Source organism: Equus caballus, chromosome 13, assembly GCF_041296265.1.
Source record: "Equus caballus isolate H_3958 breed thoroughbred chromosome 13, TB-T2T, whole genome shotgun sequence".
Classification (NCBI taxonomy): Eukaryota; Metazoa; Chordata; class Mammalia; order Perissodactyla; family Equidae; genus Equus; species Equus caballus.
Genome location: NC_091696.1, coordinates 3,497,967 through 3,515,666, shown reverse-complemented (window position 1 = coordinate 3,515,666; position 17,700 = coordinate 3,497,967). Strand labels below are relative to the sequence as shown.

The window sequence follows — 17,700 nt, the reverse complement described above, 5'->3', positions numbered from 1 at the left end:
TCGGTTGACTTCTGGGCCCAAACGGCTCCTGGCCGACGTCGACCCGTCGGGCCAGACCCTCCTCGGGTTCACTCTGGGCTTCCTCTCCATGCCGGCATCGTCTGAGCTCTTCAGATGGAATGGTTTGAACTTGGACAGGGCGTCCATTCTGCCCGTATAGCTGGGCCGAGGCTCAGAGGGAAGGCAAGACTGGATGTGGCCAGGACCGCTCCCCTCGCCCTGCCCTTGAAGCTCAGGTGGACGGGAAGGGAAGATTCTGCTCCCAATGGTGTGTGCGGCTCTGGGCTGGGGCCGTGCCAGCGCCTGCAGTGTCTTCAGTCTCACTGAGTCTTCTCCACAACCCTGTGCCAGAGGGACCCAGCTGCTGCCTCAGGAAAGCAACCCGAATCCACAGGGACTGTCACAACACCCCTGCCCCCGGAGTAACAGACTTGGTAAGAGCCCACCAGTCCCAGGGACCGAGGACTTTGCCCCGAGCGGTGACTGTGCAGTAGACGGGGCAGAGCGGGGCCCGGGGGCTGCTGGGTCCTGACCAGGACTGGGATGAGCGCTCAGGGCAGCCGCTGAGGGGGGGTTCCTGCTCCACGAGAGTGGGCGTGGTCATCCCCCTTCCCAGGGTGAGGAAGCCAGCGGCAGGGCGAGGGTCGCTCCTATCTGCTCCCATGACTCCCGCTCAGGGCAGGCGACACCTGCTGCACCCTCATGGGTCCCACAGAGCAGACCCGACCACAGAGGGGAGTGCAGAGAGCTGTGTGGGCCACGTGCTTCCGAACAGAGGAAGGAGCACCAGTTCTGACCGTCTGGCCATAGAGAAGGCGGCTCGTCCTCTGAGGGGCCGGCCCTGAAGCTGGGCGTCTCTCCAAGGAAGGGAGGGAAGAGCAGGAATTCCAGGTGGACACAGCTGGGTGTGGGCGGAATGGTGTGCGCACGGGGAGCAGCCTGGGAGGTCGGGATTGCAGGCCCGCCACCAGGGCTGGTGGAAATACAGCGGCTGATGTGCTGGCCCGCATCCCCAGGCAGGGGCAGGCGTATCCTGAAAGTGGGGCCCGCCCTCGAGGAGTAAGTGTCTTGAAGGCCAGGATATGGGCTCCTTGACAGCCCCGTAGCACCCGGAACCCTGAGGACACAGGGCTGGGCCGGAGGTTTCACTGGCGTGACTGGCACAGCCGTCCTGCTGAGGAACGCACAGACATGGTCTCTACACCTCTCCCAGAAAAAGCTCTGACCACTTGGCAAGCGCTGCCATTAGTGCTGCATAGACATCTGTAGTAAACACCCTTTCCCTTGGTCCAGCAGCAGCATCCTGGTCTCCCCTGGGGACCCTCCTCCCATTTAGTCCATGAGGTCCAGGTAGAGATGACATCACCCCCTGGCTTTGGGGACCTCAGGTCATTGGACACATCAGCTGGTTTGCAGGTGGATGTCACTAAAGAGAGCCAGTGGATTTCCACTGCAGGCATTGTTGAAAAAGAGAAACTCTCTTTCTGCTGCCTGGAGCTGCAGGGCCACCTTGAGGAAGAGCCTGCCCAAGATAGGAGCAAACTGAGAAGAGAGTAGAATCAAGAGGAGGCATGAGACTAGCTTGTTAGGGTGCTGGGTTCAGCCATGCCTGAAGCTGTATCCAGGCTCTTCAACTTTTCCATCACATGAGCTAATAAATAATTCTTTCAGCTTAAGCCTATTTGAGTTGGGTTTCTAGCTCCTGCAAACTGGCGTCCTTACTGATATATTATTTTTACCAATGTGTAATGCCTGGGCTCAGAAATCAATCTCAATGAGAAATCTCTTAAAAATTACCCTTTCTCTCTGAGGTTAAAAGGATTTAAATATTATATATTTAGGCTAGAGGGGAGCCAGAGATCTTCTACTCTAAATATCTCATTGTTTTATAGATGAGGCCAGACAAATAGAGTAACTTGCCCGGGGTCTCAATCACTCATTCACCAAATAGGCTGGCCCTGGTCCAAGCACATGCTGGACATGCATCCTGTGAGTGGGACAGATGAGTTGGGGGCAGAGTTGGGATGAGGACCTGAGTCTCCTCACTCCTAGCTTGCAGCTTTCCCCTCTACACTATGATGCCTCAGGACCAGAGCTCAGAGTGGTCAAGTGACTTGCCCACGGTCACACAGCTGGTAACCAGCAGAGCCAACACTCAGTCTTGCAGGTCTACACATGAAACCACGGTTCATTCTCAGTTTTCATAAAAGTCTGAGCATCTCATGCTGACTAGTTTGTGACATGAGGAAGCATGCAGCTGAGCGAACAGAAACTGGCCTGATGTAATTTTATTTTTGGAGGCTTGGTTAGCAGTCCCTCTCATTGTCAGAATGAAGTCATTACAACGGGGGCGCTTCGGGCTGTGAGAGGCAGGGACGGGGATGGCAGCAATGCTGGAAGCACTGGCATCCACCTTCCGGAACAGTCTCTGTCGTGTAAACACAGATGACAGAGAAACATGCTGAAGCTGAATAACAGCTGAGAACCCCAACTGCAGGACGGGCTCTGCCAGGCCCAGCTCGGGGAGACGTCCGTGTGTCTGCAGCCAGGGAGCCGGGCCGCATCCGATGGGTGAGGAGCAGGAGGCTGAATTCAGGGACCCCTCTGGGCCCCTTTTTCTTGGGACCGAAACTGACGGGAGCAAGGAGGGGTATGTGTGTGACACAGTCGTGGGCTCTGCCCCCAGCAACGGAGGAGCACGCCAGCAGGGGAGCCTTTGGAAGGACCCTCAATTCGAAAGGAAGGGCTGGCCCATTTGCAGGTGCGAATACCAGCTGGCTTGCCCGCTGTGTGGACTCGGGGAAGCGACGTCTTCTCTGAGTCTCATTTTTTTCTTTTTTTTTTTAAAAGATTTTATTTTTTTTCCTTTTTCTCCCCAAAGCCCTCCGGTACATAGTCGTATATTCCTCGTTGTGGGTCCTTCTAGTTGTGGCATGCGGGACGTTGCCTCAGCGTGGTTTGATGAGCAGTGCCATGTCCGCGCCCAGGATTCGAACCAACGAAACACTGGGCCGCCTGCAGTGGAACGCGCGAACTTAACCACTCGGCCACGGGGCCAGCCCTCAGTAACAGCTGGGATGATGATACAGCTGCTCCTTCTGGGACACCATCCCAGGCCCTGTCCACACAGCCTGAACCGGAACCCTCTCCTAGGCCCCAGGGTCAGATGGAGGACCCCGTGGGCACAGACTCTCTGAGGATGGAGAAAGCGAGCTGGGATGGGGTGGGCGCCCAGAGTGAGGAAGGGCTCGTGAGGGGCCTTGCTGCCATGTGTGTGTCTGTTAAATAAAATGAGGATGGCATTCCAATCAGGGAGGACCCGGTGGCTCCGCGTGCCTCGCGCACCTGTGGGTTCTGTGCTCGATGTCCTGCCGCCTTCCCTCAGGTATCAGTCACAGCAATGCCGGCCGTGCTGCAGGTGGCATGAAGGACGTTTCCTTCTGACTCCTGTAATGTCCCAGGGCTCCTGGCCTGGGACAGCCTTCCTCGCGGGCCCTCGGGATCTGTCTCACAGCTCCACTCATTTAGGACTCGGGGCCACTCAATTCAACCCGCCCCTTAACCTCCTCCGCTGGGAAGTGGTGAGGTCGTTTCTGCTGCCCCAGCGTTGGCCACCCTAGGTCAGTGACGACACAGAGCTGTAGTGGATGGATGCTGGGAGCCCGGGGAAAAAGAGAGTGGGGGGGACACAGCCGTCTGTGCTCCTGGTGCTACGTCAAACCTGAGACTCTCCCATTAGCTCCAGAGCAGCTGCTGCGCTCGCTCGCCGGGAAGCCTGCTTCCCCTCTCCTCCTCCCCCCAAACGCCAGAGCTGGTCCCATTTTACCGCCTGCAGCTCTGGCCGTGACCCTTCCCCGGTCCTGCCCCTTGGGTCCCAGAGCCCAGGTCGGCACCTACTTCCATCCAATGACAGGCAGCTCTCCACCGGGCACCCCCTCCTCCTCGCCCCCTCACCCTCCCCAAAGCCGCATGGCACACCCTCTCCCAGGGTCCTCCAGCCCTTCTGCCCTATACTCTTTCGCCTGTGTTCTATGTCCTCGACTGGAGTCTCTTTGAAAGGCTGTAGCCCACATCATGGCGGGAGGAGTAGATGTCCACCCTCCTTCCATTGGGATCTCCCTCCTGCCCACCCATTGGTACTGCACTGGGGGAACAGAGCTGTAGGGTCACATATGGGGTTTTGCACGTGTGGCCCTTACGAGAATCCTCTTGCTGGGAGCCTGGCCCTTAGCATTTAGCAGACTTGCTCTGGTTTCTGTCACCACTGCCCGCCCACGGGGACTGACAGACGGGCCAGCATCCCAGCACCCCGCCAGCATCCCAGCACCCCGCCCGCCTCCTCCAGAGACGAGACCGCTCCTGCGCCCTCACTGGGGCTGCCTCGCCCTTCCCTGCAGAGGCCACCGTGGGAGCATCAGGAAGAAAACGAAATGGAGAAACAAGTCCACGACAGGAGTGCATGTGTCTCCAGCAGGAAGGTTACTGGGGCCACTGCAGTCACAGGGGCCGGAGTCACTGTCACTCCTCACCTTCCTTCAGGATGAGGCATCTTCAGACCAGCCCTGTCCCCCTATTTCCTCCCACCTGCTCTCACCTCAGCCCGATCTGCAGGCCTGTGCTGGTGCCCAGGAGGCCCACTGCTGCTCCCCTGCACCAGGGCCTCACGGCAGAGTTCTAGATCGTCTGTTTGCAGGACAGCAAAGGCATTCGGGCCCCTTGGGTCCTAATCCCAGGACCAGGAGCATGCCGAGATGAGACGCCACAGCCAGTGAGGAGGACAGACACACACAGACAGGAGAGGCCCATCTGATAACAAATGCAGAGGTCATCACAAAGCAGCCAAGGATCTGGGCACCGAGGAAGAAACCCCAAACTCTGCCTGAGGGAGGGGGTCGGAGAGAGCTTCTGAAAGAAGGCACTGGAGGAGGTCCTGGAGCTCGAGTGGACTCACGGGGTGAAGGGGTGACAGCGCTCTGGCCCTCTGCATGAAGCCGATTTCCGGAGACTGCCCAGCACTCCCCCGGTGCCAGCATGCACACCAGCTCCACCCCGTTCTTAGCGCCTCTTTCAAGCTCCGTCAGCAACGTGGCCTGCTATTGGGAGCCCACATGTGTGGGGTCAGACCAGCCCTGGGAGCCTGGGCGTGATGGGGAGGGCTTCCCTTTGCCTTCTGTGGCATCAGAAAGGATCCAGAGGCGGGGACGGGGAGACTTGGTGGCGGTGGAACACTGTGGGGAGTGGGTGTGTTGGGCAGGAGGACAGGCCTCTACAGGAAGAGCGGGAGCAGGGACCCCACTGTGGAGAGGGGAGGAGAGGGGGAGCCCTGGGGGGGAACAGGAGCAGCCAGCGTCCCCGTCGGGGGCCAGGCCCACCCGGCTGCAGTCTCTGTGACTCCCTCCTCCCCACTGGCCCGTGTGGGCTCAGCACCTCTGAGAAAGACCTGGAGCACACCCTCGCAGCAGGTCCCCTCCCCAAAGCCACAAACAACCCAAGGGGCCATCAACGGACGAACAGATACACCAAGTGTGGTGTCCGCACATGACAGAACGCTACTCGGCCGCGAGAAGGAATGAAGTGCTGACACCGGTGACAACATTGAGGAACCTCAAGGACATGACGCTGAGTGAGAGAAGCCAGCCACCAAAGAACAAAGACTGTATGATTCCATGAGCACAAAACATCGAGAGTAGGCAAATGCACAGTCAGAAAGTAAATGAGAGGTTGCCGGGGGCTGGGGGAGCAGGGCGAGGGGAGGCACTGCTTAATGGGTGTGGGAAGATGAGAAGGCCCTGGAGATGGACGGTGGTGATGGCTGCACGCCACTGTGAACGGGCTCAGTGCCGCGAATTGCACACTTCGACTTGGGGGTAAATTTCACGTTATATGTATTTTACCACAAATCAGACAAGCCCAGAACGAGAGTGGGAGCAGGGCATCATCATGTTGTCATTCAGCCCGCTGGACAGGGCACCCCAGTGCCTACCTGGTCTCCTACCCAGACTCCAGGCTCTTCTCTGGGTGTCTGCCCTGGTCCCTGGGACTAAGGCCCTGCCTGCCGTGCCCTGGGCTCCCCCGTACGCTGGGTCCTGTCTCCGAAGTGCAGGCTGACTGGAGGGCAATGCAGGTACCACAGATCCCCACTGGCTGCCATGGGCTCCCCTCAACCCACGGCATGACCGCCTCACCCTGGTGGCCAACTAGAGCCCAGGTGCCAGAAGCCACTCTTACAGACAGTGAGTGCCACATTCCCCCTCTGCTCCAAGGAACCCCTTGGGACAGATTTCTGTGTACAGAGAGGCCAATGTACCCTGTGCTCCCGGTGTCTCATTTCACTCGTCCTCACTTGACCACTCCAGAAAAATCCCGCTGAGCTGCACCCTCAGTGCTCCCGATTGGTTTGTAACAACCACCTCGCCACAGGGCAAAAGGTCACCTGACCTGTTCCCGTGCCTGGGCCCAGCGACCCGAAGGCCTATTGGCTGAGGGGAGTGTGAGGTTCTGTGGGCAGGGGCCTCCGGGCAGAGGGCACGGGTGCTCTTGCTACTGAGGCCACGCTGGTCTGGAGAGGACAAAGTCACAGTCTGATCTCAACACAGGATATACCATCTCCACACGAGTCAGCCCCACAGAAGGGATGGTCCTTGAAACAAACTCAGGGGCCACGTCCTATCTAAAAGGGGTAGAAACAATGACTCACATGCCTTCCGAGACCCGAGAGGGGGCTGTCACTGGGCAGTCAGGCTACTCAAGTGCCAGGGCCACTGCTGAGAGAGGCCCAGCCAGGGACGGCGGGTGACAAAGGACAGACACTCCCCCTCCAGAAACTGAGGTACCCACACACCTAAGTTCCCATGGAGGCAACAGCATCACTCTCCTAGAGCAGGTCCTGATAAATGTGCTGGCTCCAGATGTTGTTGGGGTTTGTTTTGGCTTTTTTTGGTGGGAAGATTGGCCCTGAGCTTACATCTGTGCCAATCTTCCTCTTTTTTTTTTTCTCCCCAAAGCCCCAGCACCTAGTTGTATATCCCAGTTCTACGTCATTCTAGTTCTCCTATGTGGGACACTGCCACAGCATGGCCTGGTGAGTGGTGTGTAGGTTCTCACCCAGGATCTGAACCAGGGAAGCTGAGGCCACTGAAGCTGAGCGTGCGAACTGAACCACTTGGCCACGGGGCCGGCCCCCTCCACATGTGAAAGAAACCCCTTGGGTCTCAGAAGCAAGACCTGCTCTCTCACTGCAGCCGTGGGGACATCCCAGCCCTCAGCCCCGCCTGCGGCCTGGAAACCTCCCGCTCCCCCAGCAACAAGATCTTCCACGCGGGTGGACGCTGCTTGGCCACTGAGCGTGCTGGGCCAGGCCACGCGCTGTGGCCTCAGGTGATGGGAGGGACGCCCAGAGCTTACCGGCCTCGCCGACGAAGACCTCCACGGGCGCGCTGGCCGGGCTCTCGCCGATGATGTTGTAGGCCGTCATGACCACTTCGTAGCGCCGGTACTTCCTCAGATCTGCAAGGCGACGGAGATGCGTCAGCCCAGGGCCAGCTCCCTCCCTAAGAAAGTGCCCTGTGGGAACCCCGCGAGGGAGTCGTGTCCTCTGGGGAGAGGCTGGGGGGGAAGAAATGACTTTCTTCCACAGGGACGTCTGTGGAGATGTCCCAGCAGCGTCACCCTCCTCCCCATCCCGGGGAGCGATGACACAGCCACATCTGGGGAAGCAAAAGCCTCGCCCGGTGCATTCAGCGCCGTGGGTGGCAGCAAGTCCCTCCTCTGAGGCATAGAATCTACATTACGAGACAGGATATGGACCTGCCTCATGGTCCAGAATCTCCCCTGAGAAGTAAAAACAGCTGGAGCATGATCCTGGCATTGAAAAAATATATATCTACACTGGCAAACCAAAGGCCTGCGAGTTTTCAATGAACGTGTCCTGGAAGAAATAGTGTGTGCAGCTGTGGCCACAGGATTACACAGGGCAGGGAGCCAGGCGGGAGCTCTGTGCTAACCGACATGGTGAGAGGGGCTGACCTTGAAACCAAAACATTCGGGAAGGTTCTCCCACGGGTTAATATTGCCTCCTCCATAGCTTGGCGTCCCTCAGCCCTATGTGCGAGTCTGATCACCGGTGTGAATGGGGTGAGCAGGGACTCATGCCAGGCCTGCATATCTCGCCTCCCAGCAGTGGAGATTCAGTGAATCAGACCACTGGGGTCCTGCCTCCATCGCGGCACAGAAATGCCCACTAGGTTCTGGCCACGTGGCCAAGTCAGGATCCAGCCTGCCCCCTTCTCAGCCCCAATGGAGCTGTGCTGCCTTATAAACAAGCCACCGGAAGTGGCTTCTGAGACTCACACCGGCCTGGCTTGTTGGTGTCAACCCAGGGACTCATGAAGTGCCAAGTCCACAGAAGGACAAAGGGCTCCAAGGAGTCAACTGTGAAACAGGAGTGGCCGCAGACAAGCTGCGTGGGTCAGGGCTGTCCCTCTCGGTCTTCGTGACCCAGGATTGAAAAGCCTGGGGGAGATCCGGCCAGGGAACCCTCATAACCGGAACCCGGTCTGCACTATGCTCTTTCAGCTGCTCCTCCATGACGCTGCGTTTGGGAGAGTGCCCGGCCCAGGAGGGCATTCAGCGAGCGTGTGATGGGGGAGACGAGGAAATGGGCGAGGGAGTGACGGGTGGGCGGGCAGTGGAGAGTGAGCAGACAATGGATGGACAACGCAGTGTTTAGGGCAGCACTGCAGTGCAGAAGAAAGCACAGAGCTTGCACACATCCTGCCCCAGCACCCAGGGCTGGGCCAGCTACCTGTTGGGTGGGGGCGGGGATGAAATGGAGTGGCATTAGCCAGCCAGCCCTGGAAGGGTGCCAGCACACAGTAGGGCCTTGGAAAGTGCTAGCTCCTCTTCCTCTTTCCTTCATCCACTTTCTTTTGTTCTCTTTTTCGTTTTGCTGAGGAAGATTGGCCCTGAGCTAACAACTGTTGCCAATCTTCCTCTTTTTTTTGCTTGAGGGAGATTTGACCTGAGCTAACGTCTGTGTCAATCTTCCTCTATTTTGTATGTGGGTCACTGCCACAGCACGGCTAGTGATGAGTGGTATAGGTCCATGCTCGGGAACTGAACCTAGGCCACCAAAGTGGAGAGCACTGAACTTAACCACTAGGCCACAGGGCCAGCCCCTCATCCACTTTCTAATCCAGAGGAATTCTCTGCAGTGAAATGAGTCATCCTGTGGGGGCCCCTTATCCCCGCACTTTGATCTTAAAATCCATTCCCAGCCAGAGCCGAGATGAAGCGACACGGTTTAGTTAAAGATGAGGGGAGGCTGGAGGGACCAACCACACGGTGCAGGCAGTGGAGTATCACTCAGCCTTCAAAGGGAAGGAACCCTGACACTGCTACAGCATGGATGCACCTGGAAGTGAATAAGCCAGACGCGAAAGGACAAATACTGCATGTCCACTTAGACGAGGTCCCTGGAGAGTCAGATTCAGAGACAGAAAGTAGATGGTGGGCGCCAGGGGCTGGCAGTGGGGGTGGGAGTTAGCGTCTAATGGGGACAGAGTCTCAGTTTGGGAAGATGAACAAGGTCTGGAGATGGTGGTGGGGACGGCTGCACAACAATGTGAATGTGCTCAACGCCACGGAACTGTGCACTTGAAAATGGGTGAGTAAACGGTAAAGAAAACGGTAAATTTTACGTTATGGGTATTTTATCACACACAACAAAAGAGTTAACAAAAACAGTCATAGGGGGCCAGAGATGAGATCTTGCCCAATCTGACTTTCTGTCCCAAACTTGTAGACCAGCTGTCAATAAATCCCCCTTCTCAGCCTCTGTTTCTAGAAGTTTCCTTTCCTGTCTCACTGATGGTTTTAGCATGTTGAGAAGTAGTGTTTGAGAGGCAGAATTCCAGAAATGAGAGCCATTAATCCAAGCTGGTTTTCACTTGGTCTGCTGAGAGGCCAATTGGCGCTGCCTCCAACCTGCTCCCCGGGTCACAGCAGCTTCCCGCTGAAGGCGGCGTGTACTTACGTGTTAATTCATACGTCGTTAACGTGGAGCTGCTGTTCACAGTCTTGAAGCTGCTTTGGGCTATTAGGGGTAAACAAAGCAGAAAGGCAGTTAGCATTCAGGGAACAGTTATTGCAAATGAGGTGCTGCAGAAACGAGGAAATGGGGCCTGGCGTGGAAGCCGCTCGGCTCCCACGTTGCCCCCACGACACTTCCCATCAGCTCCCTGGGGGCCACCATGCTTCTTCATAAAACAGCCAGGCATCCCGGCCCGTGACGGGGCAGGGGGCAGGGAGTGGCGTAAGCTCACCCCTCTGCTGAAATGGATCAAATTAGCATCTGGCATGACATAGTGCAAAGAAACAGCAGAGAAGACACAGAAATCAGTTTCTCCTGGGGCAGCGACTTTTCCAGATACCCTGCGGCAGGTGTGGTTGTCAGCTTACCTGTGCTCAGGTAAGGGCTCTGGTCTGAAGGGGATGGGCAAACCAGAGATGAAGAGCTCCTGTGACCAGGGATATGGACCCAACGGCATCCCGGGGTCCTTGGATGTTGTTGTTTTGATTTTGTTAGAAAGCCAAGGAGATGCTAGTTATGGTCTAGCCATCAGTGAGGGACCCTGGGGGTGTGCTAAGAGTGTGGGAGACAGCTGAGCCATTTTCCTCCATCAGCATCACTCCTGGCATAGCCAGGGTCAAACTCAGCCCCATGACCAAAGAAGGGGAGGGGCCATCGTGTGAGCACAGGCTGCTGCACGTGTGACCTTCACGGAGATGACCCAGTGTAACAAAGGCCCTGTCGTGGGTGTGCAGGGTCCAGAAGCTGCCTCGACGGCGGCTGCTGGAACAACTGTCAGAGCCCATGCCAAGAACCCTGGGGGAGTGCGGGCTGAGCAGATAGACCAGGGACGAGAGAAGCCACAGGCTCCACACGGAGGGCTGTGTGCTGTGACATGGGCGGAGCTGGCCCTGACCTGTGCAGATCAGGCAACAGGCTGCAGCTGGTCTTGGGCCTCCACTTCCCCCCGGGACGTGCTCTGCTCAAGGCGGCCGCACCGTGTCCCTGGAGGGCCTGGCTACTCCTCCTCCCTGGACAAAATCGTGGCGCCCAAGGCATGCTGCTTTCCCAGCCTCACCCCCATGGCCTCACGAGGTGAAGCACACACGCACTCCTGGTTGGCTTCCCCACCTGCTGCATCCCAGAGCCCCTCACTTCTTCCTGCCTCCTGACCATTTAGTTTTGCTGGGCCTCTCCCTTCTCCGGTGAAATCCTTCTACTGGACTCCCTACGTCAATGGCTCCTCCTCCGTGAAGCCTCCCCTGACCCCCTCCTGGGCGGAAGCCCCAAAGCACGGAGCCCTCTCTTCACTCCCACCTCGCCGTGCACCCTGGGCTGCCGCAGAGACAGGGCCAGCCCTGTCCTGTGCGTGCTGGAGGCAGATCCGCATCTCCTCCAGCCCTGCATGGAATTTCCCACCAGGCCTTGCATGGAGCAGATGTGCGACGGTCACCTGGGGAGGTCCCGGCCGACCTGGGACCCAGGTGGCATAGTTTGGTACCTGTGCCGGGATGGAGGGGACAGCGTCTCACCTGTGAGCTCGGCCCGTAAAGCCGAGGGCGTTTTGAGCGTCTTGGACTCAGTGGCTGAGGCCGCCTCGTACTCCAGCTCCCGGTAGTAGATCCTGTACCCCTGCAGAAGGCCGTTCAGGCTTTCGTCCCTTGGGGGCTGCAAAGACATCACCGCGGTCAGCCCGCCGGAGGGGCCTGGTGACCTCGCTTCAAGTTAATTAGCCAACTGTGCAGGAGGAAGTCACTAATTCAAACAGAGATTTCTCAGTTGTTTACAATAAAATAAAGGCAGGTGTCACGTTCGTGAAGAGGAGCCCAGGAGAACCACGGAGGCAGAACCAGGCTGTGGAGCAGCTCCTCAGAGCCCAGGTTTTCTGTGTCTCATCCCACGTCCAGCTGGAATAATCAAATGAGCCCTGGGGCCAAGGCAGGGGACTGTGGCCCGGGTCACAGACGGGCGAGGAAGCTGCCTGTTCCCGGTGAACTCAGAACTCTAAGGGAACGGTGGACGTAGCCCGGCTCCAAATTGGCCACGGGCTGGTCCCACCCTGTCCTCAGTCCCTGGCCATCCAGGCTTGTGGCAGTCTCACGGGGCCCTCAATGACCTCTCTGCATGCCAAGTAACCCCACTCTGCCCCAACTCAGACCTAAGGCTGAAATCCCCATGGATTGAGACACTAAAAAGATCTAAAGATTCTTATAAGATGAGGGAAATTTGGACATGGAGAGAACGTCATGTGAAGATGGAGGCAGAGACTGGAGTGCTGCGTCTGCGAGCCAACGAACACCAGAGGCAGCTGGCGAGCCCCTGAAGCTGGAGGAGGTAAAGAGGAATGCTTCCACAGAGTCTCCCGTCGTGCCCCACAGGGGCGGGCCTCCCACAGTGACCTGGAGTTGAGCTCCAGGAGATGGGCCACGGGAGCCCCGCGTAGTCTCAGCTGGCCCCCTGGCTGCTTCTCCCTGTCAATCAGGAGGCGAGACGGCAGAGACTTCCAAGACCCTGGGCCCTTTGCCTTTCCTTTCTGGGCTGCCGATGGAGATTCGTGTCCCTGCCTCCCGGCTTTTACACAGCATTGCACCCAAGGAGAGCGCCCGGGGAGGGCACCCGGGGAGCCCTGCTCTGCTCAGATGAAACAAGGCCATCTTAGCTGACAGCCCCTGGGCCCTGTCCTTGTCCTTGTGCAGAGGCCAGGCAGGAGTAGCAGGGCAGTGATGACGAGAAATCTCATGCTGCCATTTTTGGGATCTGTGTTGACTTGAATCGGTGGAAAGGAAGAGGCGAGTGGGCAGATGGAAAGCGTGCAGCTGGGTCTTTCAGCACCAGCCCAGCAACCTCACCCTCGGTCGGTCGCTGTCAAAGCCTCCCTCAAAGGCCCAGATTATGCCCGTGGTGGCTGTGGGCACTCGGACCTCAGCAGGAAGCCCGCAGAGGCCCCAGGGCCTGACTCTGCAGACCCGCACACGGCCCAAAAGATTACGGTGAAAGCAATTCACTTTTGGGGGAGGAGGGAAGCTGGGGGTGGGGAGGACTAGATTCAACTCACCAAAAACATCAAATATGCAGGAAGTTGGAAGTTTAGGAAAATCAAGCGTCCTCATTGAGGACCAAATGTGGTCCTGCCACCGGCAGCAAACACCTCCCCTCCCCGAATCTGTGTCCACATGTCCTGGGGCCGGAAGATGGAGAGGAAGGGGGGAGACGGGGACACTTCCAATCCTGGGCTCACAAACATTTCTAGCCAAAGAGAGACGATGCTTTAGAAGTGTAAGATGAGACTGCGCCCCGTGCCCCACGGGCACAACTGCCGCCGGCGACCATGCAGGGTCCCCAGATGGTAACACTCAGTGATGCTGCACCAGCAGGCCCCTCGCACCCCCCATCAGGAGCCATCCAGGCCTGGGGAGGGAACAGGTGGTCACACAGCCCAGACGGCAGCCTCTCTAAAGGCTGCAGGCCTCGCGAAGGGCCGGTTCCACGGAGATTTCTGGGGCTGCCTGCTCAGGATGCTGAATTGGGGTTAACCACACTTCCATCCCTAGAGTTTGGAATAAGCCTACCTGTCATTCATGCAAGAGGCCTCTATGACTCTGGATGTCCTGGGAGGTAACTGTAGGGCAGGTCCGTGTGACACACAGAGAGTTCTAGAAGCGATGGACTGAGCTCAGGCTCTAGATACAAGTCCCGGCTTTGTGGGCTTGGGCTGGCCACTCAGCCTCCCAGGATCAACTCCATCTCCATAACAGTCTGGCTAGATGGTCCCTACAGTATCAGATGACTCTAAACGGAAGGTTGCCCTTGCAGACCTGGTCTCCCAGTCCCGGCCCTGCCCACGCCGTGCTGAAAGTTTCTGATTCAGCCCTGATTGGAGGGCAAGGCCTGCCTGCGTCTTGTTCATTTCCATCTTCCCCTCAGCACCTGTGACAGGTCTTGTACACAGCAGGTGCTCAATCAACGCTTGTAGGAGTGAGCTGGATTTGCTGACGTCCAAGACAACCCCGTCGATGGTTAATTCCACCCTGGACTGGCCATCTGTATGGGCAGATGCTTGAAAGGACCTGGGAGCCCCTCCTAAAAATGTCTTCCCTCTGCCTCATTTCTGCATCAGAAATTCTACCAGCAGACTCTTTGGGGATCCTGAGGGTTTTTTTCAGTTTTCAAAAGCTCCCTGTGAAAATGCATACGACCTGATAGGAGTAAGCCTGGGCTTGACCACCCAAGATAGCAGGCAGGAAAGGACAGCGAGCTGGGGATGACCCAGAGGATGAGGCAGGGCGTCTGGAAGCAGGGGGGCTGAGGGCAGGGAAGGGCGAGGGGCTAGGAGGAGGCAGGACTTCCACGATGAGCCCCGCTCCTGGCTGCCGGCAAGGGGACAGGCTGGGGTCAGCGCAGCCAGACAGGCCCTCTCCCCACTGTACAGGTGGGGACCCGGGGCTTTGCAAGGTTCAACACCATGCCCAAGGTCTCGTGGGGAGCAGAGGTAGGGCTGGAACTCAAGTCTAAATCTAATCCAACTGCCATTGTCCCTGTGTGTCTGAGCTTTTCCTTTATATTTCCAAGACTTCATTTCCCAGAGTGTAGAACAAGGATTTCCTCTGACGCCTGAGGGATTAAGTCAGGGGAGCACAGGAGGCCCCAGAGACCCTGGCTCAACGTGCCTTCCCTTGAAGCCCAGCATCGAATCCCAGTGGCCGTCACACCTCTGAGCCTCTGCTGGGGCTGTGCGTGATGGCCGGAGCCTTTTACCCGGGGGAGGTCCATTCATCCTGCAGAACGCGTTCAGTTGGCACCTCCACCTCCCTCTGGCCAGGGTTGTTGCTCCCCCTCCACTGTCTTCCCACTCATGCTTTGTAGAGCTCAGTGCACTAAACAGAAGCCCCGAATCTGCCTCATTCACCTCCGGGTACTCAGCCCCGACACTGGAGCTGGGCGTCTGCAGATGATGGAGCAAGTGGCAGGACCCAGGCGGATGCAACACTCCTCTTAGGAAGGTACCTACAAGAACACTGAGTCTGTCCTCTGCTGAGTCCATGGAGCATGATGTGATCTATTGCCTGGGAGGGTTCCTTGGCCAGAAAACAGCCTCAAAATCCACTTAGAGAAATCTGCAGCCGCCCGAGGGGAACTGCATTTGAGTGACAGGCTGCGCGATCCAGTGGAAATTTCAGAGCAGCCAGCTTCAATGTTGTGACCAATTCAGGAACGTTAATGTCTATTCTGAGCTGCACTCAGCGTGAACACAATACCGCCACTGTCTAGAATACACACTCAAATCTTTAGATTTCAAGCAGCACTGGACCCCGTGAAAGGCAAAGATTGATTACCCTGCTAAGAAGCAGCAAACCCGACTAGGGAGTGGCTATGGGGGGAGCCATTTAAATGGGTCAGCAGCCTCGAAATTACAGGCGGTGTTTGCATTTTTAAACAAATTACACATAAAAAAAGGTTTACAGGTGAAATACTTCATTTGGAATGCAAATCTATATTTAAACATAGTCTCTTTGTTCTGTTCACTCTGATTTAGTAAATTACTCAAAATTTTAATTATACTTCAATCGCCTGGCAGTTGACAGGCATTTATTTCTACAATACATTGTATTGACTGGCTCCTGCTCTGGGCGTCTTGCAATTAGTTTGTTCTGTTGGGCTGGGAAGGAGGACAGCTGATGGACACATATGCCAAGTTCCTTTGGTGCAGCAATGGGCCACTTCACAGAGCTGTCCAACCACAGCTGAGGGGCTCGGAGCCCCGGGTGGTCGGGAGGCAGAGTGGCCGAGGTGGACAGCTGGCATCACATCCACACAGCCGGTGCCACGTTGACAGCCACTCGTGTGGAGGCGATGATGTGTCGCAGCCCTGAGTGCTGACTTTACGCAAAAGGAGCTTACCTACCTACTGGAAGCCGAAGGCCATGTCTACAGAGAAAATGCTAATTTTCTGTTAGAATTTAGCGCAGTACAAAGGACCAGTCTTCTTTCGGTTGATTATGTTAGTGGAGGGTGGGAAATAGAAGCACTTGGGACCTTAAATTTCCATTTTGAATGTTTCCCACCTTCCACCAAAGACCCTAATGGAAGTCAGGGGTTTGGAGACTTAACCAGTCTTGGATCAGAGACCTTGTGGCCACTGAGGGGTCACCTCTGACCAGATATTTTTACAGAGGAGGAAGCTGGAGCCGGAGAGACCTCTCAGGATCACTGTCATCCAACGGCAAGCTGGGGCCTGCAGATCTAGAGCCAGGCCCTTTGCACTTCACTGGGGCTCTGAGACAAGCGTGGGGGACGTGGATTCCCAGGAGCTGGGGCTGGGGCCCAGCTGAGGCTCTGTTGGTTCCCATCCAGTCCCCAACACTCTGGGGAAGCCAGAAATTGCAGAGCGCCACACGGTGGTGAATTTCTGGTTTCCCTGGAGACATTTGGAATGTCCTCCGATCACCTTCAAAGGTTCCCATCACCTCCAAGAAGCTGTCACTTAGCAACAGAAGGGGGTGAGGAAGTGGCCCACAATGACTCCAGCCATACTTGAAGGAGGTTATGCACTCTTAAGAGAAACCCCGTTTATTGACTCTCCAGCCATTGTCGAAGCATCAGTGTCAAGCTGTGTTAGGCTGAACCTCATGAAATTGCCACTTTTGTACCTGGTCTGTGCACCTGGTAAGGCACAGCCCTCTCAGCTCTCCAAGGCCACGTCCAGACCATTGTTCTGCTCTCCTGGGTCCCTCTGTCTCCTGACTTCCCAAACCGTCTGCTCCCTCCTCTGAGTCTGGATGACACGCTGGCATCAACCTGGACGATTACCATCCACCTCGAGGAAGACTCTCAGCCCACACAGACCAGGCTCTCGACCCAGGCTCACAGCGGCCGTTCCCAGGCAGACCTCCATGGCTCTGCACACACCCCGGCGCCGCCCTCTGCCTGCCTACCCTGCGGCCCCCGGCTCTGGGCACTGCCCTCCCTCCTCCCCAGGACAACAGCTCCGTGCTGGCCGCAGGAACTTCCCTTGTTGGACGAAAGTTTGGACTATGCTCTCATCAGTGCCCTTAGCCCCTGCCCCTCAACCTGTTGACCCTGCTGGGCCCAGCTCCAGCCCTGCTCCTGAGCCTGCCCCCGCCCCGGCTGAGCCCGTCTCCCACAGAGCCTGCTGGCACCCTCAGCCGGGCTTGCCCTCGGGCTGGGCGGCCTTCCTTGGCAGTTCCGCTGCTCTGTTATTTTTGTTCTCAATGCACCTCATTGTGAGCAGGAAACACCCAAATTGGAAATCAGGCAACGACAGGGCTGTGCGTCCTGGCAACGTCCTATCAGAGTGTCGGTTAACGGCCACCAAGGGTTATTTGATCATCTGGGAGAATGTGCCTTGGTTTGACTCGCTGTTCACTGAAGATTAAAGACGGGGACTCAGTGGGACACACGCAATCCTATCAGTATTTTGTCCAGTTACAAATGATTTCTGTAGCAATGGTGACTCCAACGGTTTTGGTTTCACTGCCCTCTAGGACGTGACCCTGTCTCGTGTGGACCACAGAAGCCCTGCTCTGCCATCCGTCACCGAATGCCGGGGAACATTCTGGTCCTCCGATGTTCTTTGCCCAGCCTTGCCCTCCTGCTGGCCCCTCCCTAGTGAA

At 57.0% G+C, this 17,700-nt stretch overlaps 1 protein-coding gene across 4 annotated transcripts in view; it reads right to left on the bottom strand.

The window, feature by feature from the left end:
* SDK1 (sidekick cell adhesion molecule 1) overlaps positions 1 to 17,700 on the bottom strand; it is an 857,904-nt gene that overhangs the window by 60,515 nt on the left and 779,689 nt on the right. For all 4 annotated transcript variants that reach the window (XM_070231391.1, XM_070231392.1, XM_070231390.1 and 1 more), the window contains exons 33-35: positions 11,602 to 11,737; positions 10,034 to 10,093; positions 7,405 to 7,506 (exon numbers count right to left, since the gene is read on the bottom strand). In XM_070231391.1, the coding sequence (XP_070087492.1) occupies positions 7,405 to 7,506; positions 10,034 to 10,093; positions 11,602 to 11,737 (298 nt within the window). The remainder of the gene's footprint in view (positions 1 to 7,404; positions 7,507 to 10,033; positions 10,094 to 11,601; positions 11,738 to 17,700) is intronic.